Genomic DNA, 16,679 nt, shown 5'->3' on the forward strand with positions numbered 1-16,679 from the left:
AAGGGACAGGAGTGATGGAGTTCCAGATCAAGAAGAGACAAAACAGCACATCAGATCTCTCCACAGGCCAAGTGCGTAATGACAGACAGACAAACAGACAGTCAGAAACAGGGGAACCATTGGCAAGGTGGGAGACATTGAAAAAAAAAAAGACAGGGCCGAATGGGAAGAAACTGAGGAAGAGAGAGGAGAGAGAGAAGGATAGAGAGGCTCGAGAGGAGACAGAGTTTAAAGGTTAAGAGAGCGGATGGCTAATTGTACCCGTGTTTCGCAGCCTGGCAGCAAGTCAGTCTTGTGCATAAGGACGGGGATTGAAGGGAAGGGGGAGGGGGATGTTGGAGACTGAGGGAGGGTGGGGGGGTGATCAGGCCTTGAGGGCATGCCATTGGGCCACATTAGTACGCGGCCGTCCCATCATGTCCTTCCAGTGCTTCACCTCTGCTGGCCCACTCTTCCATGATAGATAGATCTGAGAGGGAAACAGAGAAGGGGGGGGGGGGTTTAGAGGAGGTTCTCAGGAGGTGAGGTATGAACTCGCTGTGTGTGTGTGTGTGTGTGTGGTTTGTGTATTTACAGTATGTGGTGTGTGTGTGTGTGTGTGTGTGTGTGTGTGGTTTGTGTGTTTACAGTATGTGGTGTATGTGTGTGTGTGTGGTTTGTGTGTTTACAGTATGTGGTGTGTGTTTACAGTATATGGTGTGTGTGTGTGGTTTGTGTGTTTACAGTATGTGGTATGTGTGTGTGTGTGTGTGTGTGTGTGTGTGTGTGTGTGTGTGTGCGTGTGTGTGAACATTGTCGTACCTTGCCAATGACGTCGTTGCGGCTGAGCCTGTCCTTGTCCATGACGGTGATGATGATGGTGGTCTCTCGGAGCACGTGGGCGGGCACGTCGAAGGGGAAGGACTCGTTAAAGACAGGGTTCAGACAGCGCTTCATTGTCACCGTCTTCTTCTTCTCCACACGCTTGTCCTTGTGCATCAGCCACAGCTTCACGTAGGGGTCTGTCGGGAGTAGGACGACAGGACAGATCACACCTGTTTGATACCATTCCTCATTCCATTCCATGCATTAAAATGAGCCCGGTTTTTCCCTCCACTGCTACTCACATGACATGGCTCAATGTTGTCATCATATTGCATCATATTGCAACACTATGCAGAGAATCTAGCTGGACCAAACAGTTGTAGCCTAAAGGCCCAAGATAATCTTAGCTACACAGCAGTGTGCACTCACAGAAGGTCACCGCACTGTTAGAACAACCTGTGACTCAGCTAGGGACCCGGCCTGTACCCTTCCACAGTGTGGACAGGACAAGAAATGCATGAGCACACCCAAGGAACCACTTGTGAATCCACTGAGAGAGACTAGACAGAGCACACAGAGCCAGAATACCTGAAGTGCCTCCGATATCCATGGCTTTGAGATTGCGTGCTTTGATGATGTTCACAGTAATGGTGTTGGCAGTGGGATTATAACACAGGGACACCAAGAGGTCCCCTCGTCTCCCCTGAGGAACACACACAGCATGAGTCACTTATTCTGCATCCCCACTTACACACACACATCATACACACACACATCACCCCCCCCCCCCCCCCCCCGGACCATCCGTCTCTTCTAGCTGCTTCAGTACAATAACAGCACAATCAACGTTCAAATGGTACCTCACTACAATTCACTAATACGTCTAACCTCTGTGTATTAGGAGGAGGTTTCACATATGGCTCAAGCTTTATGGACTTCAACGAAAAGACACAAGAGGGAATATGAACACAGAATCCACTGTAACCCAGTGCCAGTCAGAACTCAGTGCTTAGCCAGCATGTCTCATTAAGGCAGTCCCTCTGGCCTTCCCTCCCACTGCCTCCCTTCTCCGTGTCCAGGCCCAGCCTCCTATCTTACAGCGCCATCCATGCAGGGCTTCAGCTCCTTCCAGAAGGTCTGGTTGTGGGCCAGGTCCACCTTGTTCATTGGGATGGACACCTCGCCGATGGGGTCGTTCCGGCTGAACCGGTCGTAGTCCAGCACCTGGAGGTAGAGAGTGCGCTCCCTCACCTTCTCAAAGGGGAACCCTGACAGAGGAGGAAGACAGAGAGAGAGGGAGAGAGAGAGAGACACACACACACACACACACACACACACAGACACACAAAGAGGAAAGGGTATACAGAGAATACAGAAACAAGTGAGATATAACATAAATCAGTGTGGAGGAAATGTGAAGGACCATCAACAACAGTTCATTCACGGACCTGAAATAGCATGACATTTACATTATACATTCACTCGTATTGGGGAAGACAATGGACCTATCGCTAAGCCACACCCCCTTTGAAGAAAACTCGGACAAATAAACAACGCTTCACTGACAGTGACTGACTGACCGACCGTGACTGAATGACATTTAATGACTTACAATGGCAGGAGTTGGCAAATTTCAGATTTCTGATTTACCACAGCAAGTTATCGAGTTTTTTAAAGATTACAAGAATATTTCGTCTAGAAGATTTTCACCATCAGATATTAGCGAGTTGTTTGTCCGAGTTTTCTGCCTGTAGTGACTTTTGCTGTGATATGATTGGACAATTTCTATTTCGGGGCGTGGCTTAGCGATAGGTCCTTTGAAAACAGCACTGACCCTCGAACAGGAAGGTCTCATTCCAGTGTGGGTTGAGGTTCTTCCTCTTGACCTTGGTCTCCAGCTTGTGCTTCTTGTCGGGCAGCAGGTAGAGTTTGACGAAGGGGTCGGAGGTACCAGAGAAGTCCTTAGCGGGCAGCTCTTGGCCCTTCAGGATTTTGACGGTGAGGGTGGAGTCCTGGAAGCTGTAGCCCACGCTGAACTGGATCCTCCCCAGCTTCTCACTGATAGGCCCTTCACCATCATCATCCTCTGAGCCTGGAGACAACTGTACAGTGGGAGCAGGGAGACCAGGATTCAAATTCAGCTACACGTACACACTCACACGCACACATACACACACACACACACACACACACACACACACACACACACACCCAGGGCGGAGGAGGAGTGGAGGGGGGGGCAGATTGTTTGAGCTCTCATTCTGTCATTGACATGTGGAGGATGCCCACTGTGAGAGACACATTTGACATTAAGCAGAGTGACAGAGTTTAATTTCCTCACTAATGTTCTTAAGAGGCAGGAGGCGCTCAGATTGCAGATAGTGGACCCATTCTCTCTCTCAGTCACTCTCTAGCTGCTTTATCACTGTTGAGCCCTAAAAGGCTGCTCTCTGATAGGAGCAGCAGTGGACAGAGAAGGGAGAGAGAGAAAAAGAGAGAGAGGGAGAGAGAAAGAGAGAGAGAGAGAGAGAGAGAGAGAGAGAGAGAGAGAGAGAAAGAGAAAGAGAGAGAGAATGGGGCAAGAGGCACAGCCCAAGGTTGACTTCCTGCACTTGTGGCTGTCATTATCCCTGCATTGTATTCTCCCTGTGGCTCTCCCTTTCTTTCTCTCTTTTTATCTCTTTCCCTCTCTTCCCCTGTCAGGTTGGCAGGCAGTGGAACGGATGGATGTGAGTAGGAGGAAACAGAGCAGCAGGCCACCAGCCCATTTAGCTGTAGAGTGCAGGTCCTAAAGTCACCCCCTGCTCTAATGATGCAACAGGCTGGCTGGACCAGGTATATGTGCATACAAACACACACTCTGAGTCTGAGCATTATCTCTCTACGTACAGTGGGGTGCAAAAATGTGGGCACCCCTGGTTTAACACTAGAACAGCCATGCCTATTTTACCTACTATAAGAGCCGCCTCGGGGCAGCCCTAGTCTTTACAATGAAAAGCTGCTATTTACACACACCGACCACTAGTTGTCCGGCTTGTAAATTAGCCTGCCTCCTACACAGAAAAAATGCAAAATAGCTTTATACTAGCTTATCCTGATTTTAAAAATGTAAGGATACTGGGTGGTAGAACGCACATATCTAGGAAAAGTCATGAAAGGAGGGTCCTGAAATTTGATCGAGTGCAAAGATATAACTTTTTGCCCTGTGCAAAAATGTGGGAACCCTTTTGGATTATTCTTTGTTACCTTTTGAGAAGATGATTACTAAGGCCCAGACTAAGGTGATTAACTCGTTAGGGCTTCAATGAGTCAGGTGAATATAATTACAGGGTTGAACTATATATTCGGAAGTAACTCCATGCCAGGAAGAATGGGGAAAAATTCCCAAAACAAGAATTGAAAGACTCTTAGCTGGCTACAGGAAGCGTTTGCAAGCTGTTATAGTTGCCTGAGGAGGAGTTACAAAGTACCAGCTGACAGGGTTCCCAAACTTTTGCACAAAGCCTTTTTCCTTGTTTTATTATTTTGAAATGGTAAAAAGTTACAAATAAAAATGAATCTTGCTTTAAAATGTGCCATGTTTAACTTTGTACCATTTAGAGGTTAGGTTTGCTTATTTTCACTTAGATATTAATTGTAAAAGGTATTTTGACTAGGGGTACCCACATTTTTGCACCCCACTGTATGTTGGCCTTCGTGGTAGAGGTCAAGCCTTTCTACGGTTTGATACCCATGTCAATAGAAACATTGGTTCTTGTCAGACAATGCCATTTTAAACAATAGTGTGTGTCTAACCCCCAAACCCCAGAGGGCTTGTCGCATAAGTGGAACGTTTGTGTCCCAACAGGGGAACGCTGCACCCAGGCACATGACAGAAGCGTGTCAGTGTCAAATAGCAGACCAGAACTCTGGAAAGTAAAAAACAGACTGGAATCCTAAAACTTGTGCTACAGCGCCGTAAGCCACTGGTGAGGCCGTGCTGCTCACAGAGCAGGTCTAGCATGTTTCATAGACAACTGAGGGAGACCAGTCTGCTGTGGCTGACAGACACTTTCATAACGGAGACGCAACATGTGCAGTGTGGTTTGGGGGTTATTTTACACAAGGCTATTAGGTTACAGTTGGTCTCACAGAGTGATTCACCTTGGATGAGTTCAGCTCTGGCATGACTGATAATGGTCTGTGTGATTCTCTCGTGTGATTCTCTTATGTATCACAGTGGGGCCTTTGAATCAACATGGCCTCCATGGGCATGATGATTCAGCAGTAGGCAGTGACCCCTAATGAAGGAGGGTCACCTTCTTTACAGCTGGAGAGCTGCGGGGATGTATGAGAACACCACCGTGCACAAACACACACACGCACACCTGCGCACACACACACACACACACAGGCACGCACTCACAGACACACACACGCGCGTGCATGGACGCACATGCACACACACACACACACACACACACACACACACATACACATTGTGATTGTGGGAGTGATTGGAGTGGGCCTTGAGAGGTGTCTCACCATCACCATCTCACTAGTGAGGGAGTTGGCCAGGTCGGTCACAGAGGAGTGGCCGTCGGCGTCCGGGGGATGACCCTTGGGGCTGTTGACTGGCTTGTTTCCCCCGACTCTGTGGGAAAGAGAACAGGGTGACCAGGGGGGAAGAGAATAGGGTGACCAGGGGTGAAGCCAGGTAGGTGGCCTGCTATTGCCCCTGCTATAAGTCCAACCTCTGGAGAGTGACAGTTGTCCATGAGCCCAGCCCAGGCCTGCTACCAGGCATGTTGAGTCTAAGCAAAGCCTGGAGGTCTGAAAATGGACACTTTGCCTAGAGATCATGGACAGAGCCAATAAAGTTGGCCAAATTGAGAAAAGAAAAGTAGGGGTGACAGAATTTGGTGTAGTTTGACATTAGAGCTGTTAGAAGTGTTAAGATGTGGTACATTCAGGGATAAGCAACCCAAATATCGTCTGGCCAGAGAATCTAAAATGTCCACTGGCAAAATGCAATCCAGCAACAATTACCCAACACCTTTGTTTAGTTGCTGAACGCAACAAACATTCCACTATCACACTGTAGATGTGCCTGGAATTCCTTTGGATTAACACAGACAAACAACAAACATGGCCCTATACACACAAACGAGACAGACATGTAAAGTCACATATATAGAAACATACAGAGACACGTACTGCAAAACGTACAGGTCCAGATGATTGAAGAACACTCTAATTAGAGATGCAGACTGGAGTGTGTGTGTGTGTGTGTGTGTGTGTGTGTGTGTGTGTGTGTGTGTGAATGTTGTGCGTGTGTGTGTGTGTGTGTGTGTGTGTGTGTTCACGTAGATGTGAAGAAGTGATGATGCAGGGATGTCCTGGGTCAGAGCTAGGTTCAGACTACCCAGATCTAGCAGATCTAGCAGATGGAGCACTTAGGCAGCTGCTTCTGCACTTGAAAATAGTTGAAATATATTTAAATACATTAGAATGGGGGCAAACATTCTGGGACAAAAAAACCTTTCTGGATACCAAAACAATCACTAAACAAAAGCCAGAAAAGAAAAATAGAGAACAAATCCAAAAGGTCAAACAGAGAAGACAGGAGAGGAGAGTAGATGGAACGGAAAGATAACAGAGAGAGAGAGAGAGAGAGAGAGAGAGAGAGAGAGAGAGAGAGAGAGAGAGAGAGAGAGAGAGAGAGAGAGAGAGAGAAGGCTCAGTGTATGTCATGTTACACAGGACACACAGCACTCCATACAGTAGTAGACTGGTCAAGGCACATCGAGAGGTGAGACACTGATAGACTGTAGATAGATAGACTAGACTGTTAGACCGCAACAAAATGAAGTGTAACTGAAAGAGGACACGTACAAAAGAAAGTGTAAAGTACAACAGAGAAGAGAGAGATGTGAGGGTGGAGGGTAGAGGACACAGATCATATTGAGTGCAAACACACAATGGAGGAGAGGCACACAGAAAATGATAAAGGCTGCACAGAAGACAGAGGGTCAAAGAGAGAGAAAGTAGGAAATAGAGAGTGAGCACGAGTTGAACATTCATCTGTACAGTATTAGAAGAGAGGTAGTATTAATAGCATGAACAAAGTGAGGTTACAGAGCCAAACAAAACCAAGAGTGAGAGATCCACAAACACCAGCACACTTTAGAAAGAAACGGAGCTGCAAGAAAGGAGAGGGAGAAAGGAAAGCCTGGAAACAAGAAAGGCTTAGTTTTGTCAGTCTGATAAGTGAAAGAATAAAGACAAAATAAAGAAGTATGCACATACAGTATATTGAACATGAGACAGAGGGCAAAATATGCTAAAAAAAGGGAGAAGAAAGAGGAAAAAAAGAGAAAAAAATACATAGAAAGAATTAGTCACCAGAAAACAAAAAAAGAGCAAGGACAAGTGCTCTTCAGGTTGATAGCAGACAGAGAGAGAGAGAGAGAGAGAGAGAGAGAGAGAGAGAGAAAGAGAAAGATAGAGAGAGAGGGGGGGGGCAGGGGGGGGGACAAGAGAGGTACCATACAGTACACAAACCAAATATCATACAAGACACAAAAAGAGGAGAAGGGAATAGTAAGTGAAAATTGACCTCACATTTAGAGTGTCACAGACGGGGGAGGAGTTAGTGATGGAATGATACAATATCTGTACCAACTGACAGGTGCTTTCATCTCTGAAATTCTCCTGATTTGTCCACCCATTCAGTGTACCACTCTAAAGGTGTGGCTTGGGGACACGGGGCCAAGCACAGATCTGGCATTGTGCATACATATGCAAGTCGTTGTCACTCACAGAGAGTGAAGGCAATGCCTTAGACAGGCAGAACACAAGAAGCCCATAGACTATCTGTCTGTCTGGCCAGCATTCTCTGTCTAATCTAAATGCTGAGAATGTTTGTTTGAGGAAACATTGTATTGTGTTTTAAAAGATTGGAAATTTGTGTAAAAAAAATAATAAAAATAAATAAAACTTGACAATTGATGTTGAAAAAGACTGATAATGTGTACTAATTTGCAGAAGACACAGACAGACCCAGATAAAGAAATACTGACATACAGTACAGTCTAGACAGACAGAAAAAGCAAGCAAAGCAAGACAGGCGGACAGACAGGCAGACAATCACTTTGACCAGCGAGGGAACCAAAGAGAGAGAGAGAGGGGAGGAGGGATGTTAACCACTTTATAGGGGGGAAGGTGGCCAATTGGTGTTAGTCGTATTAGTTTCAAAGGGAGGTAGATAAGACCCATACACTAAACTGCAGGCGGAGAGATTGAAAGGAAAGGGACAAGGCCCAACAGAGTCTGTACACCTCAGGTATGAGGGTCAATTCAAAGAAGATCTTCACCACGGAGAAGGGCCAAAATCTAGCAGGCTCCTCCCTCCTCCTCCCCTCTATCGATGGAGAGCGAGAATCTTCAATTGTTCATTCTCCTTCATGCTTCATTCAGGGGGCACAGTTGCATTCTCAGGTAAGAGCTGGTGCATCCAGGGGAATGGCCTTTCTACCAGCCCTGCTCCACAACACCTGAGTGACTAACAGACTGACTGACTGACTGACTGACTAACTGACTGACTGAGGCCGGAGCTCGACACTGGGATAAGAAGGAATTTGTAAATTATGTCTAAAATGTATTTTGTTGAATCAACCAATTACATTCCCCCCCCAAAAAGAAATAATATGTGTCCTAGTATGTCTATTTTGTATCAATAGTGCTTCATTATCATTAATTTGAATTATAACTGATTACACTATGATATCATGCTATTAGTATTACCTAAATAACTGATGTCACTCATGTCAAAACGGTCTTATCATTGACCATTTGGGAGTTGATGAGTTGATACCAAGAGAGGTTGTGTGGCCTGCAGTTGTCTATGGTAGCCAGTGGGAGGCAGAATGGACTAAACTTCTGATAGAGTGATCAGCTTCTCCCACAGCTCCAGCATTGAAAGTGGGCTGTTGTCATAGCAACGGCTCTAGAAACATAGACCATAGATATGGGGGTTTGGGGAGGAGGGGGGTGTGTGTGTGGGGGGGGGGGGGGGGGGTTGGTGAGGGCAGCAAACAGGCAACACATTGAGAACAAAGCAGATAAGGTACAGTAGGATATATGACAGGTACGGGTGAGAGCCTCGTAGAGACACACACACACATTCACAGGGACAGACATACGGAGGCAGGCAGGGCCACTTTGGGTTTCACCGTGACCTGTGATACTATCCTTTTGTGTTACCTGACCGAGGGCCAGCGGCTGGAAGTAGGGCAAGGGGGGAAAAAGACACTCCACCTCTAGGCTGGAGAGAGACGCGAGAAAGACAGCCATCCCTCCCCCTGTTCAGAGACCCAAACCCCCCACCCCAAAGCAAACACACACACACACACATACACACACACACACACACACACACACACACAAACGCAGAGATGCACGCATGCACACACGCAGACACACACACACACACACACACACACACACACACACACACACACACACACACTCTCACCCACACACACACTCTCTCTCACACACACACACACACACACACACACACACACACACACACTCCCCTAACCCCACCTACAAATACTGTATGTATCCCAATGCCCACTCTCATAGCCTATGTTAGATCCACCATCCATTAGCCTTGAAGCAGACTGCAGAGTGAAGCAGAGAGGAGAAAGTATTCAAACAATGTGCTGCTTACATAACAAGCTCTTCTGTGAAAATCGGTGCGCATTCACAGTGTAGTGAGCCAGTCATCTCTGGCCCTGGAATACACACGTTCTAACCAAAGCCTGTGACTTCCAAATACAGATGCATTCACTGATAACTCATTATTTCACTCTGCGACAGTGTAGACGTGCCAAGAAAGCTGTCAGATCCATCTCCTAAAATCCTAGTTTTGGAAGCAGTAACCAAAACATTGCTGTAACTCAGTTTCATTCAGACTGATCATAACTCTAAAAGTCTAAAAGTAATACCATTGTGTAAATCACTGGCTCACTTCCCTCCTTGTTTTAGCTGCAGTTAAGCATAACAGTTCATGCCATAATCTGCTCCTCTCTCATTTTATCAAGTGCCAATCCTCACAGCAGTCTGGGATTTTTCCATTCTTATCTGAAAGCTCGTTTTAACCAAATTACCCACGTTCCAGGGGTTTTCTGCCAACACAAAATCATCAAAACATCTTTAAAGTCCATTAAATCTGCCACCACAAATTATCCAAACATTAAACGTTAAATATCCATTAAAGTGGAGGATGTTTGCCACAGAGGTGGAGGACTGCGGCAGATGTAACACCTGTTCTGAGGCGGGATGCGTGGGTACCCGGTTAAAGTAGCTAATAGCCTGCGCTATTCCTTTGAGTACCTGCACTGTATGAACATGTATGACTGTGATACATGCTCTCTAAAGTGACTCTTTCAGCCTCTCTAAATACAATGCTGCTATAGGGGTCCCTATTATATACCACTCTCTCTGGTAGATCTACTCTGCCCTTCTTCCCCCTCTGTGGATGTGTACTCTCTTAGTGTTCCCTCCTTCTATCCCCCTCCTCTTAGCCTGTGGATGAGTGCACTAACAACCTGTCCCCCCGTCCTCCCTCCTTCTAACATGTGGATGAGTGTGCTCTCCACCCCCCTCACCTCCCCATTAGCATGTGCATGAGTGTAGAGGCCAGTGGGAGCCTTAGCCCCAGGGACAGGGCTTAGAGTGAAGCCCTCTGGACTCCAATGATTAGTCAGGCCTGTAAAGCCCATGTCACAGAGGGGGGTGTGGGGCGGGGGATGGGTGGGGGGTGCAACGTCAGACTACTAAAGGAAAGATAATCTCTTTACATGCACAAAAATACACACAAAACATGCTAACAAACATAACAACAACAGGGACTCCAATGGAAACTTCCATCTCATTTAACAATATTACATAACAAACACAGCTATTCCCTAAGGCCTTATTCAGGGTGAGAAAAAGTATGTATGTAAGATGTCATCTAATCTGGTTTGTCATTCTGGCCTAACATCAAGCCATACTGTGTTCTGTCCGTCTTCAAACACACATAAAAGCAACTCATCCATCCCTCACAGAGAGTACCACTAATAGACCACAAATAGAAATACATAATTGAAAGATATAAACACTTGTGTGTTATGTGTTTTAGTCAAGCAACAGGATTACCTCATGATTTATGTAACAACATCATAGAACCCACTTGGCAATTAGGATATGGTTATAAGGTTATTCTCCATTTCCAAGGCAAATTAAACACACATTATCTATTCTAATTGAAAACCCTTTGCATTTTGAACACTCCCACTGCCTATGAAGAACGACATCAGTAACAGGGTTAAATAATTGAACGACCACAGCCTACTGTATCGAATGTAAGGATATACCCCTCCCACTTCAATTGAACCTCCCTCCCCATTGGTCCAGAGTGTTGCTGCTCATTTCAAATAGATGGAGAAGAGACAGAGAGAGAGAGAGAGAGAGAGAGAGAGAGAGAGAGAGAGAGAGAGAGAGAGAGAGAGAGAGACAGAGAGAGAGAGAGAGGGTGAGAGAGAGAGAGAGAGAGAGAGAGAGAGAGAGAGAGAGAGAGAGAGAGAGAAACCTAGAGATGAAATGCTCCCTGGGATTGTGGATTCCATTTATAGAAGTAAAGGGGAAGGAGGAAGGACCTACAGTATACATTTAATGAATCCCAGTAAAGATAATATATGACCAGAACCCACTGAGGCCATAACAAACCACTCTCTAGTACCCTAACAAAGCTTGCTTGGACACACAACCTATGGCTTCTCCCCATTACAATTCACAAGTAGTACACTCAGGACTTACCTAACTGGCTGAGATTTCTTGGTGGCCTTTGGTGGACATAACTCAAAAAACTATAGCATGACTTGTGGAGTTCCCCAGGGGTCCCTTCTAGGACCGTTGCTTTTTAGCCTATACATGCTACCCCTCAGCTCTGTTAGGAGGCACAGCGTTAACTACCATAGCTATGCTGACGACACTCAGCTTTATATCTCAGTAACTCCCAATGACTACGGGATAGTTGACCACTTGATAGATTGTATTGCTGATATCAATGCATGGATGCATTTTCCAACTTAATCAGGAAAAAACAGAGGCATTGATCATCGGTGAGAAAGCTGAGAGAGAGAAATTATCTGCACATTTCAAAACACTTTCAAGTGACAGGCCGAAAATCTAGGTGTCATAATTGACTCAGATCTTAACTTTGAAACCCATATCAAAAATACAACAGAAATATCCTTCTATCATTTAAGAAACATTACTAAGGTACAAACTATTCTCTCCCAGGCAGACACTGAAAAACGAATGCATGCGTTTGTCACTAGGAGACTAGATTACTGCAATGCTCTCCTGACAGGTCTACAAAAAAAAGTGATTAGTCGACTACAAATGGTTCAGAATGCTGCTGCATGTGTCCTTACAAGGACCAGATGGGTGGGGCACACATCACACCTGTCCTGAAATCACTGCACTGGCTCCCTGTCAGTTATAGAATAGACTTCAAGATTATTTTACTAGTCTATAAATCACTCGACTGCCATGCACCCAAATACATCATGGACATGCTTGTCATGGACATGCTCACCTCTGAGGTCTACTGGCACTGAACTCCTGATGGTCCCAGAAGCCAGGACCAAGAGATATGGAGAGACAGCTTTCAGTATATATGCTCCCAGATTATGGAACACTCTACCTGAGAACCTGAGATTGTCCAAACTCAGAAAACATTTAAACAAGACCTCAAAACCTACTTATTCAATCTTGCCTTTTAAATGTCCATCTTAGTTGTTGCTTTATCTTCTTTGCTCTTTGTGAAGCGCATTGGGCATTTTGTGAGAAATGCACTATACAAATAACATTTGATTTGATTTGATTTGATACACATTGCTCTTATTGCTGAACGCAATCAATCCAATTATTCTACAACATGGACCTAACCTCCACCCCCCTTCTTCCATAAGAGTCTCTCCACATTTGTCCCTGTCACCGCTGTGATGGAGTCTCAGTACAAAAACATCAGTGGTGCAGCGCTACCAACCCTCCCTGCCCTGACCCCTCATCATCAGGAGGTGTACCCAGTGCCTACCGCTGTTCCTGCTCCACCACCGCCCACCATGTCCCCACAAGGTCAATGGCAGTACGTGATGACAATCTGTGGGCACCACTCCTCTCTCTTTCTCAGGGCCTGTTTTCCCCTGCAATGGGGATAATTGTGTGTTTGTTTGGCCTGCCTTCAATTACAGCTGAGCAATAATGAAGCAATATGCACCACTGAAGGCTTAAACGGGAGTGATCTAGCTAGCTAACACTTGCCTCTCTTCCACTGCTGCTGACAGCACCAGTTCAAAACGGTCTCCTATGCCAAGGTTCTTTCTTCTAATTGTAGCGAGGTGGCCTGGGATATTTCTGTACTGGAGGAGACCGTGGGCAAATGTGGGACATCATCAGTCAGTTCATTGTTCATCACTATTCATCGTTCATAGGCAAATGTACCATCATAAATAAACATGAATAGGTAGTTCATGGCGATTATGAAAGACCTCTTTGATAATAGGATCAGAGAAACCCATTTCTACAGTACCGACATCAATCTGTGATATACAAGCACAGCCACTCATCTCCCGGAATCTAACTAGCGAGGAATCACTGGGGCAACTTATCTCATTTTCATAATCAAATGTAGACCATAGCATACAGCAGGAACGGAATGAGGAATGGTATCAAATTGTTTGATACTATTCCTCATTCCATGCATTACAATGAGCCCGTCCGCTGATTTCTACCTCCATGAGCCTCTCCACTGGCATACAGGCTATACAAGGTATACACTGTCATAGCTCAACATCCCATAGCAGCCGTGAGAGAGTGGAAGGCATGGAGATGACGGATGGGGGGATTTGACGGGAATGGTTGACAGATGTGTGCTGGACTATGAGGAGCAATGGTGAGAGATAAGAGAGTGACTGTCTCCTGTTGGAAAGAGGCATCTCTATCAGTGCACCGTTTAGAATAAGCAGTAGCAAGGATGTGATGAAATCACGGGCAGACATCTGTCAAGTCAGCAGTAAGCCAACAGGGGGATGAAATACTCCCAGTCGGCTTACACATGCATTTTTAATACACTGAAGGCGAACAATTTATACATCGGACACTAAATTTAGTATCCAATTACAGCATGGCTAAATCATTCATTAAACATTTAAATGTGTAATTTGTTGTGAAGCAACACGCAAACAATAAATGACTCAAGTGGGATTCATTTACAGCCCAGGAGTTCGGTAGACAAGAGGTCACCAAGAAGACCAAGACCAGCTAAGCTCTTAGTTACGTTTATTTTCATTCTTTCTTTTTTTTGTTTTTTTTGTTTTTGTTTCTGGTTTTCATGAGGCCTCTTTTTACACTTATTATTCTGACACCCCTTAAGGTAGCAGTTCAACTTGGTGTGAAGAATTAAACAGACTTCAGGTTAATCTGAAAAATAACACCCACTATTAATCAGTGTGACTCAGTCATTACCACGTGTTTGAGCCAGCCAGAAGCAGGTTATTTTGTGCACTGTATCATTTGTTGTTGCATTCCCCTCTTAAGAAGGTGCCTGGGTGAATGTCTCTCTGGGTGAATGCTTTGCCAATGTTATGAAGCCAAATGTCATGAATGCGACAAGCGCTGAAAAATGTTACATCTAAAACTAATCATGAATAATAATAGATATTAGTGTGTTAGTCACAGAAATATAACCCTAAAGGTCCATGTACATAGAAAGAAAAACACCTGGTAAAGTAAGGATGCAGTGCTTCTTTGTTGGTCTTTTCAGTCCATTGACTGTCCAAAATGGCCAGAGGACAGTTGGGGGCAGAAGGCAAAAACGAAGCAGGCGAACCGAGAGACAAATAGCTCTCAGTTGTTGTTGTTGTTGACGCAGCATGGCTCAGAAGCAAGAGATACTGTATGTCTGTGATGAATGAAGGTGGTTGTTAGTTCCCGAAGGAGTATTGACTCTGTGCAGACACAACTGACTGCGTTTTGGGATTGTCTTTGATTAAACCTTAAGGTTTGACATATCCAGGGGGAGAGGATTCACATGGCTTCTCAGAGACCAAGCATTACAGGTTTATGGCAGCTCAGGAAAGGAAAAACTTTACCAAGGTCTTAGTAGATCCCATGTTAGATGGTATGTGTCATACCTGTGCTATATTGCTGTATGTAAAATATTTAGTACTGTATGACAAGGACATCTTCATTTGTGACCCCCCCCCACCACCACCTCTATTTTCTTTTAAGGCATGTCATAATATTAGTAGTCTCCAATTGGTCACAGAATGAAGTGGGGTTGAAATGCCCTAATTGGACTACAGGGGAAATCATGTGTCACAGCAGCCCAGAGCTGGACCAAATACATGAACACTTTCTGGTTATGAAACACTGGTGCCATAAACCAACATAAACGTACCATTTTGAGCTGAAATTATAATTTGTTTAAATAAAAATTAAAGAACACTATGGTGGTGTATGCCATTTCCAGCTTCTCTCTTTTGTACAAATGGGATGTAATAGTTACTTGTTAGCCCATGAGAGTGAAACACATATGGCCCAAATTACAAAAATGACTAAAATACCATTGTTTCAGATGGGAAGATATATCAAAGTCTGCCAACACTTCGTTGTCAATATCTGTGGAAATATTTGGGCTGCTTTGGTGTGTGAGGTGGCTGCCAAGGAAAGGCTTATTTTTAGCTGCATGTTTACGTAAGTGGCTAGCATGTTCCTGAATAATGAGGACTTTCTCAGGGTCCTTTCTGCTGAGCTGCAGAGACGGCTCTCTTTGAGCGGCAGAGGGGGATTTCATGGAAGCTAATGAGCGAGAAAAAAACGAGCAAAGAACACAGGAATAGAGAGGGACAGAACCATAGAAAATAAAAACCAGGAAAATACAAAGGAAATAGTATAAATACCATTGGGGAAGGGAGAAGAAAGTAATTGGAAAGCTAGAGACCAAAATCAAAAATGATTGAGACTGATAATGGCAGAGCAGAAAGCAGATGCAGGGTGTGAGATCATTAGCATGATATTGGCCGCGAGCATAAGAACATAGAGTTTCATGTGATCGGCCAGTTCCATATGCCAAAAAACTGCCAAAGTAAGGTGCTGGAATGGCAGAGACCTTGTGGGTGACAATGTCACAAGAATGATTATGGGGCTCATTACAGCTTTACACCAAACACCAATATTACATTATCCCTTTACAACTCATCTGACTACTACCAGATCATAGATCTTTACAACTCATCTGACTACTACCAGATCATAGATCCTTCTACATCACCATGGCAGCCTTTCGTATCATCGTCCTGTTGTCTCACAGAGTGACAGCCTAGCCAAAAGTTTTTTTTATATATTCTATTGTACAGTGAAAACCAACATTTTCAGCACTACACCTCTGTATGATGACATCACTAGAAACTACTCGTCTTCTCTCTACTAACTACAATCCTAAACCTATTCTTGTCTTTCTCGCCCAAAACGTCTCCATCCTTTTCTTCCCACCCAACTCTCTCACACACACACAACTCTTTCACACTGTGACCGGTACCTCTTCTCAGGAGGGGGTTCCTGATTGGCTGTCGCTGCCTCCTGCAGGTCAGGGATATTGGCAAAGTCATCTTGCTCAGCCAAACCAATGGCCAGAGACAGAACCACCATCTTCCCTTCGCTGGCTCACCAACACAGACAAACAGAGAGAGAGAGAGAGAGAGAGAGAGAGAGAGAGAGAGAGAGAGAGAGAGAGAGAGAGAGAGAGAGAGAAGAAGAAAGAAGGGCACAGGGTAGAA

The 16,679-nt window shown here is 45.1% G+C and overlaps 1 protein-coding gene across 1 annotated transcript in view; it reads right to left on the reverse strand.

Annotated features, from left to right (window-relative positions):
* Nucleotides 1-364: 364 nt before the first annotated feature.
* Nucleotides 365-16,679, reverse strand: part of syt7a (synaptotagmin VIIa) — a gene marked incomplete at both ends in the record, with an annotated part of 67,138 nt that continues 50,823 nt past the window's right edge. Inside the window, 7 exons of the mRNA XM_080539264.1 lie at nucleotides 365-469; nucleotides 802-1,001; nucleotides 1,393-1,507; nucleotides 1,903-2,072; nucleotides 2,639-2,906; nucleotides 5,329-5,437; nucleotides 16,442-16,561. Coding sequence (XP_080395390.1) covers nucleotides 365-469; nucleotides 802-1,001; nucleotides 1,393-1,507; nucleotides 1,903-2,072; nucleotides 2,639-2,906; nucleotides 5,329-5,437; nucleotides 16,442-16,561 — 1,087 coding nt within the window. The remainder of the gene's footprint in view (nucleotides 470-801; nucleotides 1,002-1,392; nucleotides 1,508-1,902; nucleotides 2,073-2,638; nucleotides 2,907-5,328; nucleotides 5,438-16,441; nucleotides 16,562-16,679) is intronic.

The sequence above is a fragment of the Nansenia antarctica genome, assembly GCF_963989245.1.
Source record: "Nansenia antarctica genome assembly, chromosome: 9".
NCBI classification, from domain to species: domain Eukaryota; kingdom Metazoa; phylum Chordata; class Actinopteri; order Argentiniformes; family Microstomatidae; genus Nansenia; species Nansenia antarctica.